Here is a 23,640-nt window from a genome sequence, read left to right on the forward strand (position 1 = left end):
ATGAACTGTTTTCTTTTCTCTTATTTATTGACAGTTTTTTTTAATTACAACACAATGAATTGATGGTAAATACAGAAGATGCAATAGTATAAAAAGCCATTTAACCCTTCCCTAGGTTAAGACACTTACAGCAGACAAAAACTGCCCCACCCAAAATCCCCTCCTTGAATGGAAACAAAATAAATATAAATTAATAAATACAAAACAAATCACTGCACAGCCCTTAACTCTTTGATTGCCATGGCAAGAACCATGCTGATGATTCTAGCTTGTGACATTTGTGTGGTTAAAGGTTGCCGCAGCAGTCAAAGGGTTATAGCATTGTAAACATAAGTACTTTGTGGAAAAGTTCAGTCATGTTAATGGTCTGCAGCGATGAGATTAATAGCATGACCCCTTGACCTTTAATGACGCAACATTATAAGGAGTTGAAGAGATAGTAGCTTGGTGAGCTGTTACATAGACTAGTCAACCATTTTATTTAACAATGTGCTATGAGGCCTTGTTTTACTAATAAAAGACAACTTGTGAATAATAAACACTGTTCAATGCATTGATCAATAAAATCAATGAAAAAATTAATTTAAGCACCACAAAATTTTGCCTGATTATATCTGACAGTCATAATACACTTTAGCACCATTTATTTAGCCTTATATTTGCACACAAACAAGCTTTGTGTTTGTCAGTAGAAGCTATCTGAAAAAATATATATATATCTATATGCCAGATTTAAGATGTTATAAATGTATAGAATCCTGTGTGGGCAAAAAACCACTAACAACTTGCAAATCTTAAAGCTCATTCAGCAAATAAATGTGTTATTTATTTCTTTCTTTGCACACAGAAGACTACATATTATCAAGAACTTAATGAAGTAGTGTTGAGTGTAATGTGAACAATCCAGAAGCTTAAAGTTAGATTTTAATACCCTCTCCAGAACTGAAAATATCATGGGGAATTAAAATAAAAGCAAAGTATTGTCAGCAAACCAAAAGATAATAACCTAAATATTTAATTTCCTAATGTTTCTCTCTGCTTCATATTTTAATGTTATTTAAATAAAGTCTGCATTAATTATATGCATTACATTCTTTTAATTTCCCATAACCACAATATAGAAAGGAAAAATGGTTTTCGTAAGAAGCTATAAAATGTTATTGTTTACCCAAGAGACAACTTTCCTTTGCAATTGCTTGCATCTCATTCTGGCTCTGAAAGACAAATGTATGTGCAATTATTTTTTAATATAGTATATGGTATTTATTTGATAAACTAAATTTATGGGAGCATTTTCCCCTTATTCTGTTAAATATGTATGTGTGTGTGTATGTGGGCATACACACACACATACATACATACACACACACACACTGTGTGTATGTATATGTATGTATACACACACACACACACACACACACACACACACACGCACTATATACTTCCAAATCTGTATTACCAGATAGCTCATATGGATGGCTAAATTCTGTTCATTATCATACTGATCCACTACTGGAATCAAGATAATGTTAATACAAGTATACAGATTTTAAAACATCTTGAAGAAAGGTTACTACATGGACGAAGCAGGCAATTTTCTCAGTATCAATAATTGATTCTTTTAAAAACCATCAATAGACTATGGACTAATTAGATTTTATGTTTTTGATAAAAAATTAAGTTTATTAAAAGTTATAGTAGCGTAAATTTGAACTAGTAAACTCCATTTATTTCCTTCCTCTAATATAAAAACAAGATATATTTGTTTAAAATTATATACCTAAAAAAAATCTTTCAAGACTTTTAAGCCTGAAGCAAATTTTTATGGGTGAGTCTCTAAAACCCCTGAAAATAGAGGTTCACAATAGAAATGCTGATGCAGTCAAAACCAACGCAGCAAAATGCTGCCGCTGTAATACCCCTTATTCTCTTATTCACTCTCTCTATAATACATGTGATTTATGTAATTTACACATAAAGGCAAATAGACCAAAGAAGTGAGGTTTTAGGCATTTTTGTACTCATGATGTACCTTAAGCAGAACACTCTATTATGGTATTTACTTTCCTGTATAATTATTTAAGAAACGTTCTCCAAAAGCAAACTTCCTTAGCTGGCTTATCAATAGACAACAGCCTTCATACTCAGCATTTCACTTTTCTCAGGGGAATAACTCTAAAAAAGTTAGCATCTAACGTAAGAGATTGGAAGGTGTGTGAAATTGACTGGGACTGTCTTTGCGTGAAACTTGTGAAGGAAATTACTGAGGAACAAAGACAGAGTTTCCAGGCACCAAGTCTGATGTACAGTGCTGCTCAATTCTGGTTTTCATAGATGGAAGGGGAAATCAAATCTGTAACTAAAAGAAGGGCAAGGTGGAAATGGGAAGGGATGCAAATATAGGCACAGACTGCACAAGACGACACAAAATAGTATAGCCCTCCCAACCGTCTGTGTGTTCACAGAAAGCAAACAAATAATTTCAGGATTGGAGAAGCAGAAAAACCAGACACGCAATCATCCTGGTTTGGAAACCAGGTTTGTTTGGAAGTAACAAAGTAACTAAGATTGTGAAAATTTGTATTTATGAACATACAAAGGAATAACGTATTCCACGTCAGATACAAAAGAAATGACGAAAAAGGCAAAAACCTAATTTTACCCAGGCAATAGTACATACTAAAGAGCTGTGAGAAGACAGGCAATAATGTGGCCTCTGTGATAGTATTTCAGTGGTAAGCAAAAATAAGACATTGGTTTAAGGATTGAATCATTCATTCATTCAAGGAAACTACATTTTACCTTCACAACTGGGTTGTCAATGTATAGAGAGGGAGCAAGTCCAAACTGGCATTACAAAAGAACAAATGAAACATGCATTCTAGTGACTTTGCAAATAGACAGCTCACACCAGGCTTTATTCATCCATATCTCAGCAAGACAGGCCAACATAGAAACATATATTCGTACAAAAGGTGGCAAGTATAAGCAGCACCATATCCTAGCCTAGGAAAAAGCATTCTACCATGCAGACACATCTCACCAAAGCTTCATCGTATATGAGGCATGTATAAAAAGGCCTGTGTCAAACAATGTTATGCCTGGGATCCAATCTAGCTACAGACCAAGTGCTACAGATATGTCTGTATTCTGTGTGATATTTTTTTCAAGGAGAAAAACAAGTGGATAAAATACTCAAGAAACATCTTCACAAGTCAAAAGTTAATCATTTTATTCATGTTCACCATTCTCTTCTTCCGGTTTTTCTACGTGGAAATGAGGGTTAATAACATCTTGCTCTGAAGCTAAGTGGCCTCACATGATACAATTATTGTATGGTCATTTTTCTATTTAACTGATTTTCGTCTCCCTTCTTAAGGGCATATAAATCCAGCTCTATAGAAGAGCACATGGCAAAGTTATGTAATCAGCACAACATTCTAGTTTATGATGTATTTGTCCTACGATGCCCAGTGTGCCCTTGAATGTAAAGACACACTGAGTGAAAACTTGAATATTATCACCAGTCCAATGTTAACATAAGATAAATTTTAAGACACACTGCTCTTTAAATTGAAAAGGCATAGAATCTTCAGAAAGCTTCATAAATAAATATCCTTCATATGTTTTTTATTCTTATGCACTGACCATGAATTAACTGGGTATGCCCTCATTTTCCTTAAAGAGCTTAGTTTTGAGTGTCTGTGACGTGCTTTGTTACAGCACTCATGATCTTATACCCTTACTCCATATAAAGAATTAGCATTGTTAGAAACAGAAGATGCATGTCTCTGTCCATTTATAAGCTCATAAATTGTTTAAAAATTGAAGGCTGCTACTTTAGTATTCCGCCAGAAAATTGACAAATTTTACAATATCTATCTTCCACCCAATTTCTGTGAATTTGTCAGCGTTTGTTCAGATCAGCGTTCACTCTTAGGCTTTAGATACTATTGGTTTAAATTTCAAAGGAGACATACGTATAACATATTGAAAGAGATATTTGTAACTGTTATTCAATTGACCTGAAATATCTCTGCATCATTTCAAAATGACGCCAGTGGAAGCAAAAAATCATTTGAGTAGGACAGAAAGACAAAGGTTACGATTAGAACACAAAGGCAAGCTCTTTGCTACTATGCCAAATGTTTGTGTTATATGATTACTGAGGTAAATGTCTATCCTAGAAAAGTGGCTTTTCTCAGGAGATTCTAACATTCTAAATCTTTCCAATTGAGGTTACTGAACACCTAACTTTTGACATTTTTAGCCTATAAGGCAGTGCATTAGTATGAGATGTGTTTATGCAGGGTAGCATCTAAAGACCACTGGTTAATTATATACATTGATATGTCACATACCCATGACTAGTATGGAGAGCTTGAAGTTGCATTTTTCTCTAGTTCTAATACTTGCTAAAGTAAGATTTCCAGTTGTATTAAGGAGTGCTATAGTATGTTTTTATATTTTACAAAACACTCATTTTTCCTTTTCCTCCATTTTCATTATATTTAATATATATAATATTTAATTTTAATATTTATGGTGTGGTGCTATGTCTGGTTGCGGTTTTCTTTATTATATAAAGTACTAATTTTTAAAATATAACTTATAAAACTTTTCTGATGTAGCTATGATTTCCTCTTAGGCAACAGGTAACCGAAAACATAGATACATATCCTCTGCCAGTTATAACCTGTGGTCACAATAAGTCAGTATCATGAAGGTGCATGAAATGTAACGAAATGGTTAGACCCTCTATTATCGACTTGAAACCTTCTGCGATATCATATATTGGCTGAGATTGTATTCACAGCTATTTATAAATAGCTTATCTGAATTTAACATTTTTGCTTCAGATGGCATGTTCCGTTTGACATCTGTGATATTTTGGAATGTGCTCCTGAGAGCATCAAAAATTAAATGAACTCTTTGCTATGTTTTACTGAAAAAGATTTCACCACCATCCACGAGGTTGTTTCAGTATATGTTACAATCTCACAGACTCAATACTATCTGTAAATCACCGCCTTTATTAGTTTCTGGAAATAATTCCAAAACTTAAAAAAAAAAAAAAATCTTTTCATGACTCTTGTGTTAACTCAGTCTACTTGATTATAACATCCATTTCTCATCAGCACATTGAATTTAGTCAATATGGACACATTTGTTATTCTACTGTAAGATTCACAAAGTGTGGGCATGTATTTGTATCATACTAGAGATATCAGCATAATATGCAGAACTTGGAAATATTATATTACTATACCTAGGATCCAGTATATACACATCATCCACATATTGGAACTACCGGTGAAGTTCGGCAATGTTCTCATCCACCCCACTGAGTTTTTAATCACCCACAGAAAGGGAATAAAAATAAGTATACCGTATATGAAACCAATTGTGTCAATAGAAAAAGATCACAAGCAATCTGACTAGTAAAAGTAACACTTGCTTATTTCAGTAAATCAGTCTCTATCCTTTATTACTTAGTAATTATTTTCTGTAAATTATTACTTAGTAATTTATTACATCTGATTCAGAAAAGCCTTGCCCTCTGATTTATAACAGAAGTTGTCTTTGCTAGTATCACATAATGTTCTCTAATTTATCTATGGTATCTCTGCAGTTGTAAAGAGTCTCTGTATTCACCTGTTCTGATTGCCATGTCAGTAGACACTTTGTTCTAAAAGGGGTTGATAGCTAAATTCACAACCTCCTCTACGGTCTGATGTGGATTTACTGCTTTACAGGGAATACAGTCTGATTGACTATTTTAATACTTCATTTCAGTCCAGTTAATAATATACAGAACAATAATATTTGGCTAAAATTATAAACTATATAGTTCATTTATGTAAGGAACATTACCTTGTTTACATTTGTGTCTATATTAAAGTATTGAGAAATAATCAAACAGAAGGAGAATTTTGTTTTGTGATCATGAATGTGTTTTGATTGCAATTTGAGAAACCCGAAGTTAGAACTTTCCATGCTATTAGTGATGGTCTGATGAAAAATATTTCATAGATTGCATGTTTCTATTGATACTGAACTGGTACATTATGTTGTTGACCCATGGAAATTTATTCCACGATGTTTTTGAATCACTGTTCTTATGTGCTAGATCAATTGGTCGCTCTCCCTTTCACTATTCCAAGAAGATCGAGATTTTTTTCCAAACCCCAAATGGAAGAAGAGTCAGCAACCATTCCCACAAAGTGCCCTGTGTACGATAAACAAATAGAATCGTGAGGTTTGTGGTTATATTGAGCTTAATATTTTCTCATCTCTTGTAGGCTCACACCTGAAATTGTAACTGTTCTAGTAAAGAGAGAAGCTGTATATGTTTTTTTTCTTATCACACAAATCTCATCTCACATTGAAGTAAATATGACCCAGCACTTAGCCATGACATTCCTAGAATTCAAGCATAATGTCAGAGTCCTTCCTTTCTTAATGCTATGGTTATTTTCTAGCCCTTATATACTTATAGTCTTCTGATGGATCAGGATACTGTGACAAATGAGTAAAGAGGCAAAAGATTGTTTCTTCAGTTTCTTTCTCATTTTAGAAAAAAAAAATCAATGTTCAATGCAGGTTGATGGAATTCCTCAATGATTTACTCACGTCCCCAAATGACTTAGTCCTCATTTCTACGTTTAGCAAAATACAATTTCCAGTCATCTTTTTTCTTGACATCAAGGTCCTAAAAGGATTAAACCCTCTCATAAGCAAACACTATATCAATGAGCTTATGTAGATAGTCCTCTATGCTCAATATAAGTGACTAACTCTTTATAATATCAGCATCATCTGGAATGGAAGCACTGAAGTGAAGCTACAGGCCTGATTTTGGTCCTCTCCCCATGCTTTCTTGGCCCTCATGTACATAATCTCTGATATCCTGTCAAAATACAGTTTGCATTACATACTGTTTTACTGTAAAGTCATTCCTCTTTTTTAACTGTTCTTTTTTCTTAGCCTTACGTTATACGTGTTCAGGTTGTAAGAAATAACCTGCAAGGCTCTGTAACATGCCACCCGGGATTACAAAATATTTTCCCAAACCAAATCATAAACATGTTGTTTAACCGAAAGACATTCTAATTTTCATGCTATGTTGAGTATAAATAGAAATTCAAGGCAGCCAAACTATCCATTTCCAAATAAGAATGTGTGTACCTACACTCATTAAAAATCATCTGGAAATATGTATTATTAGCAAATGAGTAAGAAATTTTCACTAGTATAAAATTCTTGCTTTATATAAAAGCCACACTGGCCATTCAAGTATTTTGAGAGTTTTTTGTTGTTGTTGTTTATCCCCTATAGTTTTATATTTGTACTTAAAATGATGAATTTAGACTTGAAATTATATTAAAGGAAAATTAAAAGTCACTTCTACCTACAGGGCATTTTTCGAGTGTGCATGTAAATTGCAAAGTGTCCATCTGCAGAACCACCATCGACACTCTTTCTCTCTCTCTGTCTCTCTCTCTCTCTCTCTCTACTCTAAGGAAACAGCTCATGCTTACTAGGGTTTTAGAGTACAATTAACACTCCAAAGGAGAAGCAATACCAGATTTCCTTCAGTTTGTGCCAGTTTGCAAGTTAAAGGTCAAAGGGCAAAGACACAGACAGGACTCTTCAAGGAAAATTTTCACAGAAGACAATGTTTAAGTTGTTGTTAATGACAGTCAACAGATCAATAATCAAGTTCAAGGCAAGCTGTTCATTGTTTCAAAAGCTAATCCCCTCAAAAGCTGGCTTTCACACAAAGCCAATGTCTGACTCATGGGGTGCCTTCGTTCTGACCATCTCTAATAAGTTCACAGCCCAGTGGCTGTAAAGCCTTTCACTGCAAGAAGCAGCTCCTAAAAATCAATAAAGAGGTCTGTCAGTTGCTGACTTTTCTCTAGGAAAAAAATATTGATACAAACCTGCTCTGCAGGTCACATGAAAATGACAATACTGCTGTTAGGACAAATTACACTCAACAATGAAATGCTTTGGTGGTCTCTTGGCTCTGTCAGTGATCAAATGGATGGCTAAATGCCAGAAGCCACACTAACCCTTTGAGAACTATGGTTGACATGCAATAGGTAATGTACTAGAGATATTCATGCAATCTCAGAGTCATCATTTTAAATCATTTGTAAAATGGCAATGCTAACTGCATGTACCAAGGCAAATTGAATTTTCATGCAATGGACCTTAAAACAGAAATTCAATATGTCTAAGAAAAATAAAAAAAAAAAGACTTAGGCTATCATGATCACCTCTTCGAATAAAATTTCACTCTTATATTTTCTTAATAAAATATCTTTTTATTTGCCAGAAAATTTTTTGGCAAGTAACATCATTTCTGTTTGCTATAAATGCATTTATGTAGTACCGTAAATCTCTTAAAAATTACATGGGGTTATAGGGTATCTTTTTTAAAAACCTGAACTTCTTGGACCTGTGCCTGTGTTTACCATTGCCCAGTTCTGTAAGTTACCAGACAGCAAGACTGACAAGCCTAAGACTCTGAAAGCTGATCTGATAGTTCTCAAAGGGTTACACCAATGTATTACTAGTGTCACATATCCTTGTAAAATAACTGTCACTTTAAACCACTTTGGAGACATACTGCTTCTTGCTCTGCTTATAATGAATATTTCTGACAGACCCATGGAAGGCCTGGGGCAATGGCCTAATACAACTTGGGGAGATTATCACAATGATGCAGGGGTCAGGTGGCAGGAAGGGGATTAGAAACACTTCAAAAACAATCAAAAGGTCCTGTTTGAATATAGCTATGAGTATAAATGTGATGAAACATTGAGGACATAGCTGAGAACAGCTGTATAAAACGAAAAATGGATGTATTATTATTAAGGCTGTTACTATATTGCAGATATTTTGGCCCCTTGTTTGTTGGAAAATGGCTGTCCCAACAGTCTAAAGTCCTGCATGTATATTCCAGATCTCCCACCTGACAAAAATGAAGTGTAGGAGACTATCCATAGCAGTCAGAGAGCTATCTTCTTTGGAGACAAAGCTGTTTTGGGTCTTCACACTTTCCTGAAAGTTCAATTGTGGGTTTTTTGTTTAACTTTTTTTTTCTTTGCTTTAAAGCAAAATTCATGGGTTTTCCATTTTGCTTTTTTTTTCCCCCAGATATGGGCTCAGACTTCAGAAGGAAAATAATATTAGAAACCTTTAAGAAGAATCTTTTCTTCTTTTTTTCCTCTTCTTTAGTTAATCCTGAAAATTTACTGGGCATTGAGCGTGCAGAGGAAAGGCCTAGAACTGAATGACAAAGAAAGACAAAGGACTGAAGAACGGCAGATACTGTGCATCATGGAAGCTTCCCCATGAGTGTATTTCCACTCATGTGCAGGACCAGCAACCCTCTGGGTTTGAAAGGTCAGCCCTGAATCAGGCTGCCACAAGCCTGCTCCTAGCTAGGAAACAGCATAACAGCTCTTGTCTTGAATCTCAAGTTACCACAAACTCCTGGAAAAGAAAGAAAGAAAAAAAACCCTACATCACACCCACTCTTGCATAGAGCGTTTACAGTACAGTATGTGGCGGGGTGTTCCTTTCCTCTTGAACTGGAACACAGTGTAAACCAATACAAGGAGACATAAGGCCAAGATGCAGGGAATGACAATAGCTATGGCTTTCACAGTGCTGGCTGTGTTGTCCAGTTTGATGACAATGTCTACATCGTCTGGTGGGCTGTGTCCTTCTTTATCTCTGTCTGTTGGTCCATCACAGCCCATAAAATCCTTGAGGATGGATCTGGGATATCCAGGTTCTACTTTGAGTATCTGGTTGTTGAATTTCCAGTACTCCTTCCCTTTGTAGAAATACGTAAAGCCTAGAGGGGGAAACACACACAGATGGGTACCACTTGTTTTGAAAGTGTATATGGATACAAATTTTAGTTAAGTTAGATTTACATTTTAATTAGGCTACTTTGTAAATGATGTATGTGAAGGCCCCTCAGTTTTTGTAGGAAGAACACATCTTCAGCTCAGCCACCTGTTGAAATGAATCTGGCCGATATGCTGTAGGAATTGTGCCCTCTAATGCCTATGGAAAGCTTAGCCAAGAGCCAAAGTATCTACAGCAGAATGTTGAAAGATCTACTCCTAGTCTGGAAAGAGAACTTGACCTTATTTTTCACTTATAAGGTTGCTGTTTCAGAATTACACATCAGGGTGATAATATCAACCTATGTTAAAAGATGCTGAAACAGCCTTATAAACTGAAGAACTGTTTGCCCGCTGACCGCTGTCGACAGGACATTGTACAATACATGATGAGGAGGCCTCTCCATGAAACACCTCAGGGGAAATTTCTAGTCATCTTAGTATCAGAAGCAGTTGTACCTAAACAATAGGTTTGCTTTTGTCATTTGGACGAGAAATCATCACGATTCGTAAGTCATAAAACTATAGGGATGTTTTCCTTTGCCTGTTGGGAATCTCAGCAAGTAAATAAGTATTTAGAGTATTTCTGCACTAACCTTATTTCTGGTTCTACATCATGCCCATTTTCTTCCTTCTCCTTTTGTCCTTTTCGTTTAACATTCTTATTTACTTATATAGTGAAGGATTAATAGAGTATCTATCAATCTACAATTCTATCTTTAATATTTCCAACTAACATATTTCATGGAGGAGGAGGTGGTCTGTGGAAAGCTCATGTAACTAGCAGTACATATGCTTTCTGTTCCAAAACATTATGGATGCAGATAATAGACTTTGAAAGCTGGTGTGTGTGTGTGTGTGTGTGTGTGTGTGTGTGTGTGTGTGTGTGTGTGTGTGTTTAGGGCTGTTCTCTCAATTTTTGTTGTTTTTATTGGGGAAAAAAAGTTCTTTTCATCCAGAGCTTCTTCATGTCAAGTTTCTTTGTGACTACACTCACACTCATTGGACTTAATTCTTACTTTGAGATAAAATTCAAGAAGCCAAGAAGAAATGTTTTAATGCTATAATTAAAAACTTTATTTTGGGAGCTGTTTTGAATAGTAGGCCTAATAATCATTTATGATGGTTTTCTTTAACCTGTATTATTGAGCACTTATTATGTAAGAAGTACTGTGTTTAAAACTCAGTAAATGACATATTTTAATACTCATAACCATTCTGTCAGGTGGAATTATGCACCTATACTTTTCAGGCAAAGATACCGAGGCTCAGAGATAAAATAGTATGTCCAAGTCCTGGTGAAAGCAGAATTTAAATCTTGATCTAGTTCTGGAGCCTGAATACTCAATGGTTTTTCTAAAACTGTGTCCTTTAGAGATCTCTTTTAACAAATGCTTCTTGATTAAACATCACAGGTGTGAGAGGTAACACCCATGCAACAAAAAACTCTGACACCTTTCCAAAAATTTCATCTCGGAGAGACCAGCACTTCAGGTCACTTCATTTTGGAAATCATTCTGTTCAATGCCATAAAAATCTGCTGGTGCTTTTAGTTTCGAAGGGCAGTTTTGCAATCAGAGTAACTTGCCAAGTGAAAGCAGGTGTATGTAGATTCAAATATTTCAGCAGGGAGCTGGTATTTGATCACACTAATGAAATCCAATGTAATTACTCAACAAGCTTGGATGAAGAAACGTTGAAGACTTGCCAGATAATAGTACATTAGACAATCACTGTTGAATAATGGCATTGATTTAGAATTAAACAGACCTTCAAAACAGGTGAATTTACTTCTTATATTTATAAACTGGAAACCAACAGCTGGAAGTGTCCTCATCTTTAATTTTTAGTCAAAGCTAATTGCTGTGAACCTACTGGGTATGACGCAAAAGTTCAGAAGTTTCCATTTTTCCATTTATACAGGCCAAATTTTATAGTAGCACACTCCACATAAAGGAGTAGGATTGTAGTTTACTGAATATATTTGTTATGAGGTAACATATCTAGTCCATAGAATTTAAATAATAAAAATACTTGAAAAGAAATGGCCTGAAATCATGGTAATAGAAATCTGTCAAACCTTGATCCCACAATATTCATCTCACTCAATAATGTAGGTCTGGTTTTGTTTCCCCACTTATGAAATAGCACCTGGTTGAAGAAATGTTGATGTACTCATTTTTCTTCCTTTTTGAGAGTAGCTTTGATGTTACACTGTCGTAGATGTTATGCTAATAAGAATAGCAACCTGAGATGAATTCTTACCCAAATTACCATTTTTTGAGAAATTCTGAGAAAGAATTCAGTGGGGCTGTAATGTATTATGTGACAGCTTTTTCTTCTCTCATATTTGACTGGATTTTACTGGCGACTTTTCTATTGCTTAATCCTAAAATGTAATGAGACATTGTCCACCATAATTGTCTTGTTCTAACTTAGTGGATGTTCCTGGATGACAGTGCCTATGTGTTCTCTGTTTTCCACCCTGATATATTTATTAGTAAGAAGTTAATTAGTGTTTAATAAATGTGAATGAATAAAATGAATCTTGTGGAAATATGTGTTTGAATTTCACTTGTATATTTTAACCCAGGGTGAGAATGGGGAGTAGGGACTATAGCAAATCAACAGAATCAAGAATCAGGCTAAAGTAGGGCTGCAATCAGCAAAATGAAATGCAACAGTTTAAAAGTAGAATCTTGTATTTACCTTAGAAGTGCACTTTCTAAGGAGAAAATATAGAATATCTAGGTGGTATGCCATGATGGCAATTAACATAGAAACAATTTGAGGGAGAGGCAATTCAGTGATTCTTCACTAAAATTTTAGTATGTGTTAAAAACTTGTTCTTGCTTAAAACATGGTCAAATAATAAATGCTAAGAAGAAATCATTCCACTATATTCTTTATGACTCAAATCTCATTTATATTGCTGTGTTTTCAGAAACTAAAAGTAGACAGGTCAATGAGAAAACTGTTTAGATGGTTACAGGCGAAAACCAGGAGGATGATGGCTCAGGAAGCTACATTCTGAGAAAGCCTGAATTTGTCTACGGTGACATGATGAAAAATTAAGCCAGACTTGACAGATAATCAGTTACCTTAATGATATAATGTAGAGAATGGTGTTAAATTTTCCTCTTTGGAGATAGTATATTATAGCACATTCAGTGGGGCTAGAATGTTCTAGTTTCAAACCTCAAATATATAATCTTACCTTTCTTATGATCATGAATAAGTTACTTAAACTAGCTGATGCCAGTTTCCTCATTAAATAATAACTACATAAAAAGTTATTTATGTTGGACAATTAAATTAGATAATGAATTTATGTAGCACAACTGATACATGATAGGCATTCAATAAATAGCACCAAGTATTCATATTTCATTGATAAAAATGGCAAAATTAATACCAGTAGGTATACAGGGAGGCATATAATATAAAACGCACTCTTCAAAAACCTATAGCTGAATTGCTGAATCTGTAGACTTTTTTTTTTTAAAGATTACCACTAGGAGACGATTCCAAGGAACAAATTCCTACACTGACAGAAGGATAAACCAGAGAAAATATTCAGTGTTCTATCATCTTTAACTTTATGACTATCAAATACCATGCGCATAGACTTATGGGGAATTACTTTGAGTCAAACTACAAATACAAATTGGTTTACTTAATAATTTGAACTTTTCATCTTTCATACACAAATCCAAGGGAAGAAATTGTGTAAACTATGAATTTAAGGTAAGAAGCTACAAGCATGACATCTGTAGATCATGAAAAGAGGAGACTTTGCTGTTGACAGACCAAGGCCTTCCAGATCGTTTGGTATTGCTATTGTACAGAACAAGTGTTTCAGATAAATGAGATACCTCCTCCAGGCAGTGAATTTTTAGAGTAATGGGAGGCATAAAATTAATTTATACAACTAATATTTATTGAATGTTTACTATGTGACTGTCTTCAAAGAGTTTACATCAGAGCAGATAATGAGCATATAAGCTGATTATTATGAGATTTTGAGTGCAAGGGATAGGGTAAGCAAAAAAGGATATTCAAGGAGGAGAGCCTGAAAGATGAAGAGTGACTCAATGTTGAAGTCAAATCAAAGAAGGGACTGGACAGGAGGGGTCCAGAAAACATAGATATATTGCAGTTTCATCTGTAGGTTTTAGTCATTTGTAAGCGTTGATTTTTCCCAACATGTTCTTTGTCAGTATTTTACAAAATTATTTTTTACTATGTAAAGAGAAGCCTCGAAATTCTGAATAGAAGAAAACTTGTTTTTTTCCCCCTTCTGAAATTGACCTTTGAGGTGGGTAGAGAGTGGGGAAAATGCTCATAGGAATATGATCTTGGTAGTCTCAGTCCTGTTTTGTAGGACACATAAAATTGAGTAGGAATTTTGGCAGGGGTGAAAACTGATAGTATTTTGTTAATTGTATTAATATAACCAAAAGAATATAATTATGTATTCTAACTTAAACAATTTTGATGTGTTGCTTCATACTTGTTTAGAAACTATTTATGAAAGAGTTAATTCAGTTCAGAATATACTCTTCAGCACAATTTCACTGATTTATACAGAATGAATATGATTAAATATTCAGATGGAAAAGAATATGAAAAACCATGGGACAGGGGGCATCAAGAAGATTTTTTTTAATATAATTATGATTTATCCCCAGAGAATCTGATCAGATCTCAGATATTAGAGGCCTTGTAATAGAAGCAGGGAAAATGAAAAGTTAAAGTGGTAAGGAATTCAGAAAATGTGTACTTTTTCAGGGGTGCCTGGGTGGCTCAGTCAGTTAAGCGTTTGACTTCAACTCAGGTCATGATCTCATGGTTCATAAGTTTGAGCCCCATGTTGGGCTCTGCAGTGATAGTGCGGAGCCTGCTTGGGATTCTCTCTCTCCCCCTCTCTCTCTGCCCTTCCCACACTTGCACTCTCTTTCTGTCTCAAAATAAATAAACTTAAAAAAAAGATTATGTGTACTTTTTCAATCTTGTGAAACAATTTACTACTTATTTTAAAAGTTATTTTTATTATAAAAGGTAGACTCAGTTTAGAAAGTTAATAAAACAAAGATAAGGAACGAGAAACTATTATCAAACTTTCTAGAGGTAATAACCAGTGAGATCTCGGTTGAATTTTCTTTGCAATATTTTTGTATACTATGTGATAATCTTTACTGAAGACAGTCTAGAGCAGTGGTAAGACTTCTGTAAATATTACCTAGAGTTGGTTTTATCTGGGCTTTAATAAAAGCCCTTTAATTTAACCTCAAGAAATCTCCTCTCCTCTAGCTTCTTCCTCGGTGACACCTATAATTCGTAGGGGTAATTTCAATTTTCGGCCTCCATGTGATCATTTTTCACCTATTTCTTTCATTCCTTTGCCCTTTTCAAATTCATCTGTATAGTTTGAGGTTTTGAACTTATTTTGATCTGGTTTTACAAGCCTCCAATGTGGCTGCACTGTTACTTCCCTCATTTTTTTATTGATAACCTTTTGAAAGATATGTTTTCATTTCTATCTGCCCTTTCCTGTGCATTTCTGCTTTTTTTTTTTTTAATTTTTTTTCAACGTTTATTTATTTTTGGGACAGAGAGAGACAGAGCATGAATGGGCGAGGGGCAGAGAGAGAGGGAGACACAGAATCGGAAACAGGCTCCAGGCTCTGAGCCATCAGCCCAGAGCCCGACGCGGGGCTCGAACTCACGGACCACGAGATCGTGACCTGGCTGAAGTCGGACGCTTAACCGACTGCGCCACCCAGGCGCCCCAGCATTTCTGCTTTTATCACATACTGGCTTTATCTTACCTTGGTCTTTTAATTCTATGAACCAATAGAATATACAAAAAAACCCTATAATTCTCAACAAGTTATATGATCAGAGCTTCTAGGTTCTTTCTGACTTTGTCTCCGCCTACACTATATTACTTGTGGGGTACTCTCATAGAGCATGTAGTATATCACTTCATATGACAAGGGTCATAATACAGTTTGTGTACTTAGACTTTTCTGATTGGTATTTATTCATTCCAGGTCTCAGTTCCTTCAGGGTTACACTCAGTGTATAGTTGTCTTCAACTCTGGCAATATGCTGATGATTAATTATAGTTTTCAGTGGTGGTGTTGATTTTCATTTTCCTCCTATTTCTTCAGTAAACTTTTTTGTTCTTTCCTCATCCGACACATTTAATTTTGTTCCTGCAAGTGATATTTATTTTGTTCTTGTTGCGTATATGTTACAGACTTTCATGCTATTGAGGACCCAAATGGTATATCATTTTCTTATGGTGTGCTTTTTCTATGTATTTCAGAATTATTTCTCTTTCCTTTGTTCTGGAATACTGTGTATTGTTCTGGAATATTTAATTATTATTATGGTTTATTCCTATGTACTAATCTCTGAATGAGGAGAGAAATGTTCAGATTTTACATATACCAACAGATAGGAGTGTATGGATTTTCCGTCGCTTGGCTAACTTTCTACTTTGGACCTGGCTGAAACTCAAATCTTGAGATGGAGAGCAAGGAACACGGCAGGTCTCTGATCTGCTTCTTGTTATTGAGCAATCATTCAGCCACTTAGCCTGACTGTATTGAGTTGGGATCTTCCCTGTTTGCTGACACTCTAAGCCAAAAGTGCGCATTAAAAATTAACATCTTCAGCATGCACAATTGCTGGATGTCTTTGTGTCTCAGGCCACACTTCTAACATACCTTCCTTGTGACCAGCTCCTGTCCTATATATGTCTGCTCTTAACTTTCTAGTAATTTTAATAGAAAAATAGGCGAGGTTACTTCGAAGGTATCCACACCCTTCATTTTAAAACATTACCTTCATTTTTTTCTTATAAACTAAAATAAGCTAAGGTAAAAAAAAACCATCTGAAGCATAATATTAAGCATAAATTTACGAAGGAAAGTTCACATAAATATATTATGGCCCTAGTATGGTATTTTCTAAGGATTTAATCTCTCATAATGAAAAATTAGAATGCATTATTAAAATATTTCGTAAACTCATGAGATATATAATGCATATGCTGCATACCATTTTCTTTGTGCACAAAGGCTCCCTGAGGAGATTCAGGGATACCTTTCCAGACGGTGATTGGTTTGGGATAGCCAGGATCCATGGTCTTCATTTCTTCACTATATCTCCAATATCTAAAAAGGATAATAAACAAAAACAACAAAAAACAAAACACATGCATAGAGAAGGAAATTATGTATACACAGTAAGAGCTAACATTCATTAAATCCTTGCTGTATGCTGTTAATGATTTACAAAACTGATTAAAAACATTAGAAAGACATTGGATACAAAGAACATTCTGTTTTCTGTCTTGCACATATTAAAAATGGGTATTATTATTGTATATTTATTCTGTCTGCTAAAATTAATTTAAAAATTCTAGCTAAGTATATTGTACTTCCTAAATATATTTTCAATTCAAAAGGGTATCATCAACCTAAGGATGAATAAGAGGTTTTCATGATTTTTGAAAAATCTTTCTTAGGCAGCAGAACACTTTTATTTTTATTTCTTTGGAATCATCTTAAGCAGAATCCTGATTCATTTTTCATTCATTTGTTCACTTAACAAATATTTACTGAGTACCTTTTATGTTCCTGGCATATTGTAGACACTATAGAGATATAACCTTGAACAAAGCAGACATGCCCAGCTCTCATCTTTTTTAAATTTTAGGATATGTACAGGCAATAAAACAATTTATTAATAAATACATACTATGGTAGGAGGTGGTAAGATTTAGAAAACAAGCAGATAAAGTTAGCTAGGCATATGGGAAAGCCATTTTAGTGAACAGAGAGGTCCTTCCTGTGTCAGACATTTGAGCAGAAAGCAGAAAGAAGTGAGGTGCAACACATACAGCTTTTGGGAGAAGAAGTTCCAGGTAGAGGAACTAGTTATTGAAAGTTACTGTGGCAGGCACAAACTTGGAGCACTTAGGCATCCACAAGAAGGCTAGGGTGACTAGAATTGAGCTGGTAAATGGAAGAAAAGGTCAGAGTGGGAACAGAATCTAAGATTAGATAGACCTTTATGCTACAGCAAAGCCTCTGGGTTTTCTCTAAGGGATATGTGAGGCCAACACAGATTTTGAGCAGAGGAGCTTCAAGATCTGGCTTATTTTTAAAGGAACATTCTGGGTGCTGTGAGTTAAATAGACTTAAGGAGGTAAAATGGAAGCAGGAATCCCAATTAGGATGTCACTACAACAGTCCTTGGACTGGAATGTAAACTGTAGAGTTGATGGTACTTCAAGGGATTGGGATATATTTTGAAGGGAAATCCCAAAGAGCTTACTAATGAGTTGAATGCAAGATGTGAGAGAAGGAAGTTGAGTGCAACTCAAGAATCTGGGGCCCGAACATGTGGAAGAATAATGTTGCCATTCAGTAAGATAGGGAAGTGGGGGAAGGTAAGTTGGGCTGGTTTGAAGAATCACGATTTTGGTTTTAGACATGTTAAATTCAGGTACCTGCTAGACATCAAAGTGGAGTTGTTGAAGAGTATATGAGTGTAGACTTTAGGGCAGGTCTTGACTGGAGTCCTTCCTCAGTGTATAGATAGGAAAACAGATAAAAGGAAAGCTCGCCAAGAGTCAGAACTCTAGATCCCCATGCCTTCACATGGTGGCCCTTCAGCCACTTTCGCAGAACTGCTAGACATCCAAAAAACAAACTGTAACCTGCCCTTCTGGGGATCAGTCATGATTGTTTGTATGTTCTAAGAGTCAAAGAAGTTTATGTGTTGAATATTCAAAAGGAATGACAAAGCTGGGGTGAAGCCATTGGCAGTTCCCAGTATTCCTGACACTTTAGGGCAGGCATATGCTCTGTGCATCATCTCGTTTAATCACAACAAACCCATCAGACAGTCATCATTGTCCCCTTTTAAGAGAGGAGACTTCTAAGAGGACAATAAGGGATAGATTTATAAGCAATTGGTCTGACTTTAAAATTCCTTCCTCTTTCCTCTGTGCCCACCAAATACGGTTTTCCAAATTTAAATTTATTTGACAACCTTTTGCCTTGTTTTCCCACTAAACATCTCTTTCCATCTTCTAAAGCTAGTGTTTTACCAACACAGGCTTGGGAAGTGACATACTTAATTCATTATCTCAGGTATTTTGGCTGAAATCAGAAAAAAATAAGCATTTCCTGGTCTTTTTTGGATATTTTCCTATTCTAGGTCTATGGAAGATTCTTTATCTATTGAGTTCTGGGGTTTTGTACATAAGGTTTTGCTCTAGTTCCTAGAAACATCCATTCAAGTAACATCTGGAATATTAGCAATTCCTCCATCCTCAATGTTTACATGGAAAAGAGAAAAAGATTGTTTCATGAAGTATTCCAATAAGTAAGCCACAAGGCAGATTTTATCCAAAGAGGGAAATACCCTGTTACAGGTATTTGTCACAGATTCTCATCAAAAGAAGATGAGAACAGTTCTGATGGAAAGATCAGGAAAAGCTTCATGGAGAAGACTGAGCTAATATAATGGTGACTGGGCCTGTTTTCTGAAGACAAGAAGGCAGAATCATTAGTGTAACGTTCTACCAATTTTGAAGTATATTTTCTTTCACATTTAGTTCATGGGAATATCTGCTTTAAAAATATTTCTGAATATTTCTTTCTCACTGAACATTCTATGATGAATATAGAATGGTTACTCTGGATAAATTTCAAGATATCATTTCTTCAGTAAATATTTCATTTGTGTTTACAATAGACATACATGTCAACTGGTTCCTGCACTTGACCATAAAGAAAGCCTCTCAGGGGCACTTGGGTGGTTCAGTCAGTTAAGAGTCCGACTCTTGATTTTGGGTCACGGCATGATCACAGGGTTTGTGAGATCGAGCCCCATGTCAGGCTCTATACTGGCAGGGCAGAGGCCGTTTGGAATTCTCTGTCTCCTTCTCTCTCTCTCCCCTGCCCCGCTCATGAGCATACTCTTTCTCTCTCAAAATAAATAAACATTAAAAAAAGAAAAGAAAAGAAAACCTCTCAGAGAGAAAATGTTTAATGCCTTATTTTCACAGATTCTAAGAAAAACTTTTTTTTCGCATTTTACATCTCTAAAATCAGAATGTACTTTACAGTAGATACTGTATCAAAGTTTACTTGGTAGAGTTTTTCTCTCCATGATAGATTAAATAATGACTTACTTATAATAAATGTTATTTTTGGATATAAACTACAACTTAAAGTAAGCTTTTCAATATTGCTATGTCGGAAGTTTTGAACAATTACAAATCCTGGGGACAATGGGATCACACCCTGTATGTGATTTAAGAAAGATTAACTACATTCTTAGAAACCAGGTTTGTTCTCTGAGAAGTAGTTGTAGCGATGTTCTTATAACAATACCAGTAATTTATATAGGCTTTTGTAGCTATAAATAAATTTATACACATACATTATTTCATTTTATTTCATTTAAGTCCCTCAACAATCTTTTATATTGCATATTACAATGCTTTCTATGATGATGTCCTAACCATAGATTTAGTATGTATAGTCACTCAACTCAGTTAAAAGATAATGATTTAGTCACATTCGCTCTTTTGAAAAGTTGCAGAGTTGAAACTCTAATACTCTCAGCTTCATAGTTTAGCATGTTAGTGTTATTGTTTCCCTTGGGCATAGCATTCTTACTCTCAGTACTCTCTCTCAACCTCTTAACATATGTAAGTATAATTTTCCTTCTTCCCTCCTTCTGTTCAGTCATTTGCCCACCAACACTTTTTTGAGCACCTATATTATATGCCAAGCACATAAGATTCATAGAGATCACAATTTCAAGAAAATATTAATGGAATGTGAATTCTATTACACTCTCTTGTAGGAACATAATTCTGGTATGAATTTATCAGAGTAAAAACATTCCTCCCTTTCGTCACTGACAGATAACGCAAAATTATAATTTGGGATCATTTCACAATTTTTGAAACACTCAGTGTAGGCTTGGACCCTCAGTTATCTGCTATGTGGCAGTTTTGATATATATCCAGTAAACTTGAATGTGATTAGAATCATCTAACTATATTCAGAGCTGTTTTATAAGAGGTGCTGAAGCTTATTCATAAATACAAGTTAGCATTTTAATTTCCAACATATTTGAACATATTTCAAAATGAACAAAAAGCTCATCCCACTGATGTTTTTCTCCCTGAAAAATAAGTTTACGGGTTCCCTGAGAAGCATATTAACATATTCAGATGAAACCTGGGTAAATAAACTATCTGGGGGTTTACAGTTTAGATATTATAATGGAAAAAAATGGAATTTTGTGCAGGAGGGTCAGCAAATGATAAAACCTATTATAAATGAAATTTATAGTTTTTTTCCTTCCGATATATCAGTTATCTCTAATGTAGAATTATGACTTTAGATTGCTGATTCTTTGAGAGAAGCACTGCAAATCAATGCTTCAAAATAAATTATGATTAGAAATGAGATTTATTCATTTTATTTGACTTAAGCATGGGTCACATCCATAAGAGACAAAAGTTGTCCATGTAATGGTATATAGCATTTTGTTAAATTTCTTTAGAAAAAATGGTATAGAAAATTCTGGAATGGTATACATACCAAATTCAAACTGAACAAAAAATGGCTCCAAGGGTAATTTCACGTGACCCAGCCATTTCTTCATCTTACTTTGTCTCATCTGTACTCCAGAGTCAAGACTACTCGCTTCTGTTAAGTTACACAAAATACAGCACCCCTTCTTTTTTCATACCCAAATAATTATACAAAGTCCCACTCTTCAGAAACATTCTTAGTGATGCAACAGAATTGGAGATACCAATTTACACTGTGTTGAATGATCTTAAAAACACATATATTGAGTAATTACTTCATAAACACACAAGTTAAGCTGAAGGAAATAAATGTTTTTCTGTTTGACTATTAAGGGTGATAATAGTAAAAACAAAAGTGGATCTAAATTTTGTCTTTCTTTGAACATATCTCAAACTTGTTAAAAGTTAAGCTTAGAATGAAGTATGGCCATAGGGAATGTATCTGTGAGAAGATGCTGACAGATGAGTTAGAAACATAGCCTTTTAGAGTTAAATGCTATGAGGATCAAAATGTATCCAAGTATCAAATTATAGTGTATTAAGAAAAGGGCAAGTAGGAATCTGAGGAAGTGAGTTCCAGGCTGTATGTGAAATAGTGAAATACTGGAAATTTTAATCTGACTTTACAGATCTATTTAAAGAGCCATCATTTCAACTATTCATCTTTAGCTATCTGTACACTTAGGAGATTTGATGTAGGCCCCTGCTATCAATACAATTTATGTCAATCATTCTCCAGTGTGTACCTCAGACTGACCTTTCCACTGAGGCAAACTCAAGTTATCCAGGTACCCACTTAACTCCTCCAGTTGGTGTGTGAAACAGACATCTCAAACTAAATATGCAAATTTTTTTCAATCTTTTAATCCCCTTTCCCCAATATTCCTTCCCCAGTCTGCTCTATCTCCAGAAAGGGCACCACCGTTTCCATTTTTGAGGTGAAAAACCTAGAAGTTATCTTTAATTTGCTTTTTTCTCACCCCTAAAATCCAAGCCATAAGAAAGACTGTTCTGATTACACTCAAAATATATCATGTACCCATTCCTTTTCCTCCATCTCCACCTCTACCATCGTATCCTCCTGTACTACTCCAACAGCCTCCCAATGACCCTCTGCTTCCACTCTTGAAGCCCATTCTTTACGCAGAAGCCACAGTGATATCTGTGAATACACATCAGATCATCTTGCTTTCCTGCTGAAAATACCTTCCATACTTTTTCACTGTACTAGAATCAAATCCAACACATTTGTCATGGTCTATAGGGCTCCATATAATCTGGCCCATGCTTACCTATTTGACTTACCGATTACCTTTACCACTTAACTGGCTATGTTGTAGCCACAATGTTTTACCGGATTTAAATATTCCAGTATTATTGCTTTTGCACTACTACGTCATCTGCCTACAACCTATTGTTCCAAACAGCTTCCTGAGGCTGAAACTTCACCCATCCAAGGCCCCACTCTTGTGTCTCCTTCATCAGCAAGGGCTCTGACTTCTACACCAATTTTCCAAACACTGCTTCCCACCCATGAGTCTCTATCACATTATCACTTTGCTTTATTTCTTTGTAGCATATCTCAGTGTTAAAAGATTAGGCTCATTTACTTGTTTCCTGCTTACTATTGCCTCCTTTAATAGAAGCTAAATGCCACGGAAGCAGAAGCCTTGTGGTCCTTTCTTGAGAACACATGTCAGTCACATCATATGTGCTCAAAATATTTTTTTGAATAAATGAATGAGGGCTGTTCCGGGAGTACAATAGAAACCTTAAGGAAGTGGGAATTAGAGCTGTTGAGAAATGAAAAGTCTGTCTCATATTCATACTATCAGCATGGGCAGTTGGGTTAGAGAAGGATGAATTCCTGTAGAGTGTAATTGAGTTTGTCTACACACTGGTAGGACATGGACAGGATGCGGGGCTGACATATGGTAGCACTTGGACCAAATCTAATTTAAATCTGTGCTTTGTATGTCTAGAAAATTAAATAATGATTCTGATTTTGAGTGCTCTTCTAGTATATTTGTACTTTCCCACTCACTACACTACCTACTATTATTGCCTTACATA

At 35.2% G+C, this 23,640-nt stretch overlaps 1 protein-coding gene across 3 annotated transcripts in view; it reads right to left on the reverse strand.

Moving 5' to 3' along the window:
• MMP16 (matrix metallopeptidase 16) overlaps nucleotides 1-23,640 on the reverse strand; it is a 314,166-nt gene that overhangs the window by 17,591 nt on the left and 272,935 nt on the right. The window contains exons 9-10 of one of the 3 annotated variants that reach the window (XM_003999956.5): nucleotides 17,001-17,116; nucleotides 4-9,874 (exon numbers count right to left, since the gene is read on the reverse strand). The exons of 1 other annotated variant lie outside the window; for it this stretch is intronic. In XM_003999956.5, the coding sequence (XP_004000005.1) occupies nucleotides 9,540-9,874; nucleotides 17,001-17,116 (451 nt within the window). In that variant the 3' untranslated portion in view covers nucleotides 4-9,539. Of the gene's footprint in view, nucleotides 1-3; nucleotides 9,875-17,000; nucleotides 17,117-23,640 lie in introns of those variants that run through there. One more of the 3 variants, XM_019822866.2, reaches the window with a different exon arrangement.

Source organism: Felis catus, chromosome F2, assembly GCF_018350175.1.
Source record: "Felis catus isolate Fca126 chromosome F2, F.catus_Fca126_mat1.0, whole genome shotgun sequence".
NCBI classification, from domain to species: domain Eukaryota; kingdom Metazoa; phylum Chordata; class Mammalia; order Carnivora; family Felidae; genus Felis; species Felis catus.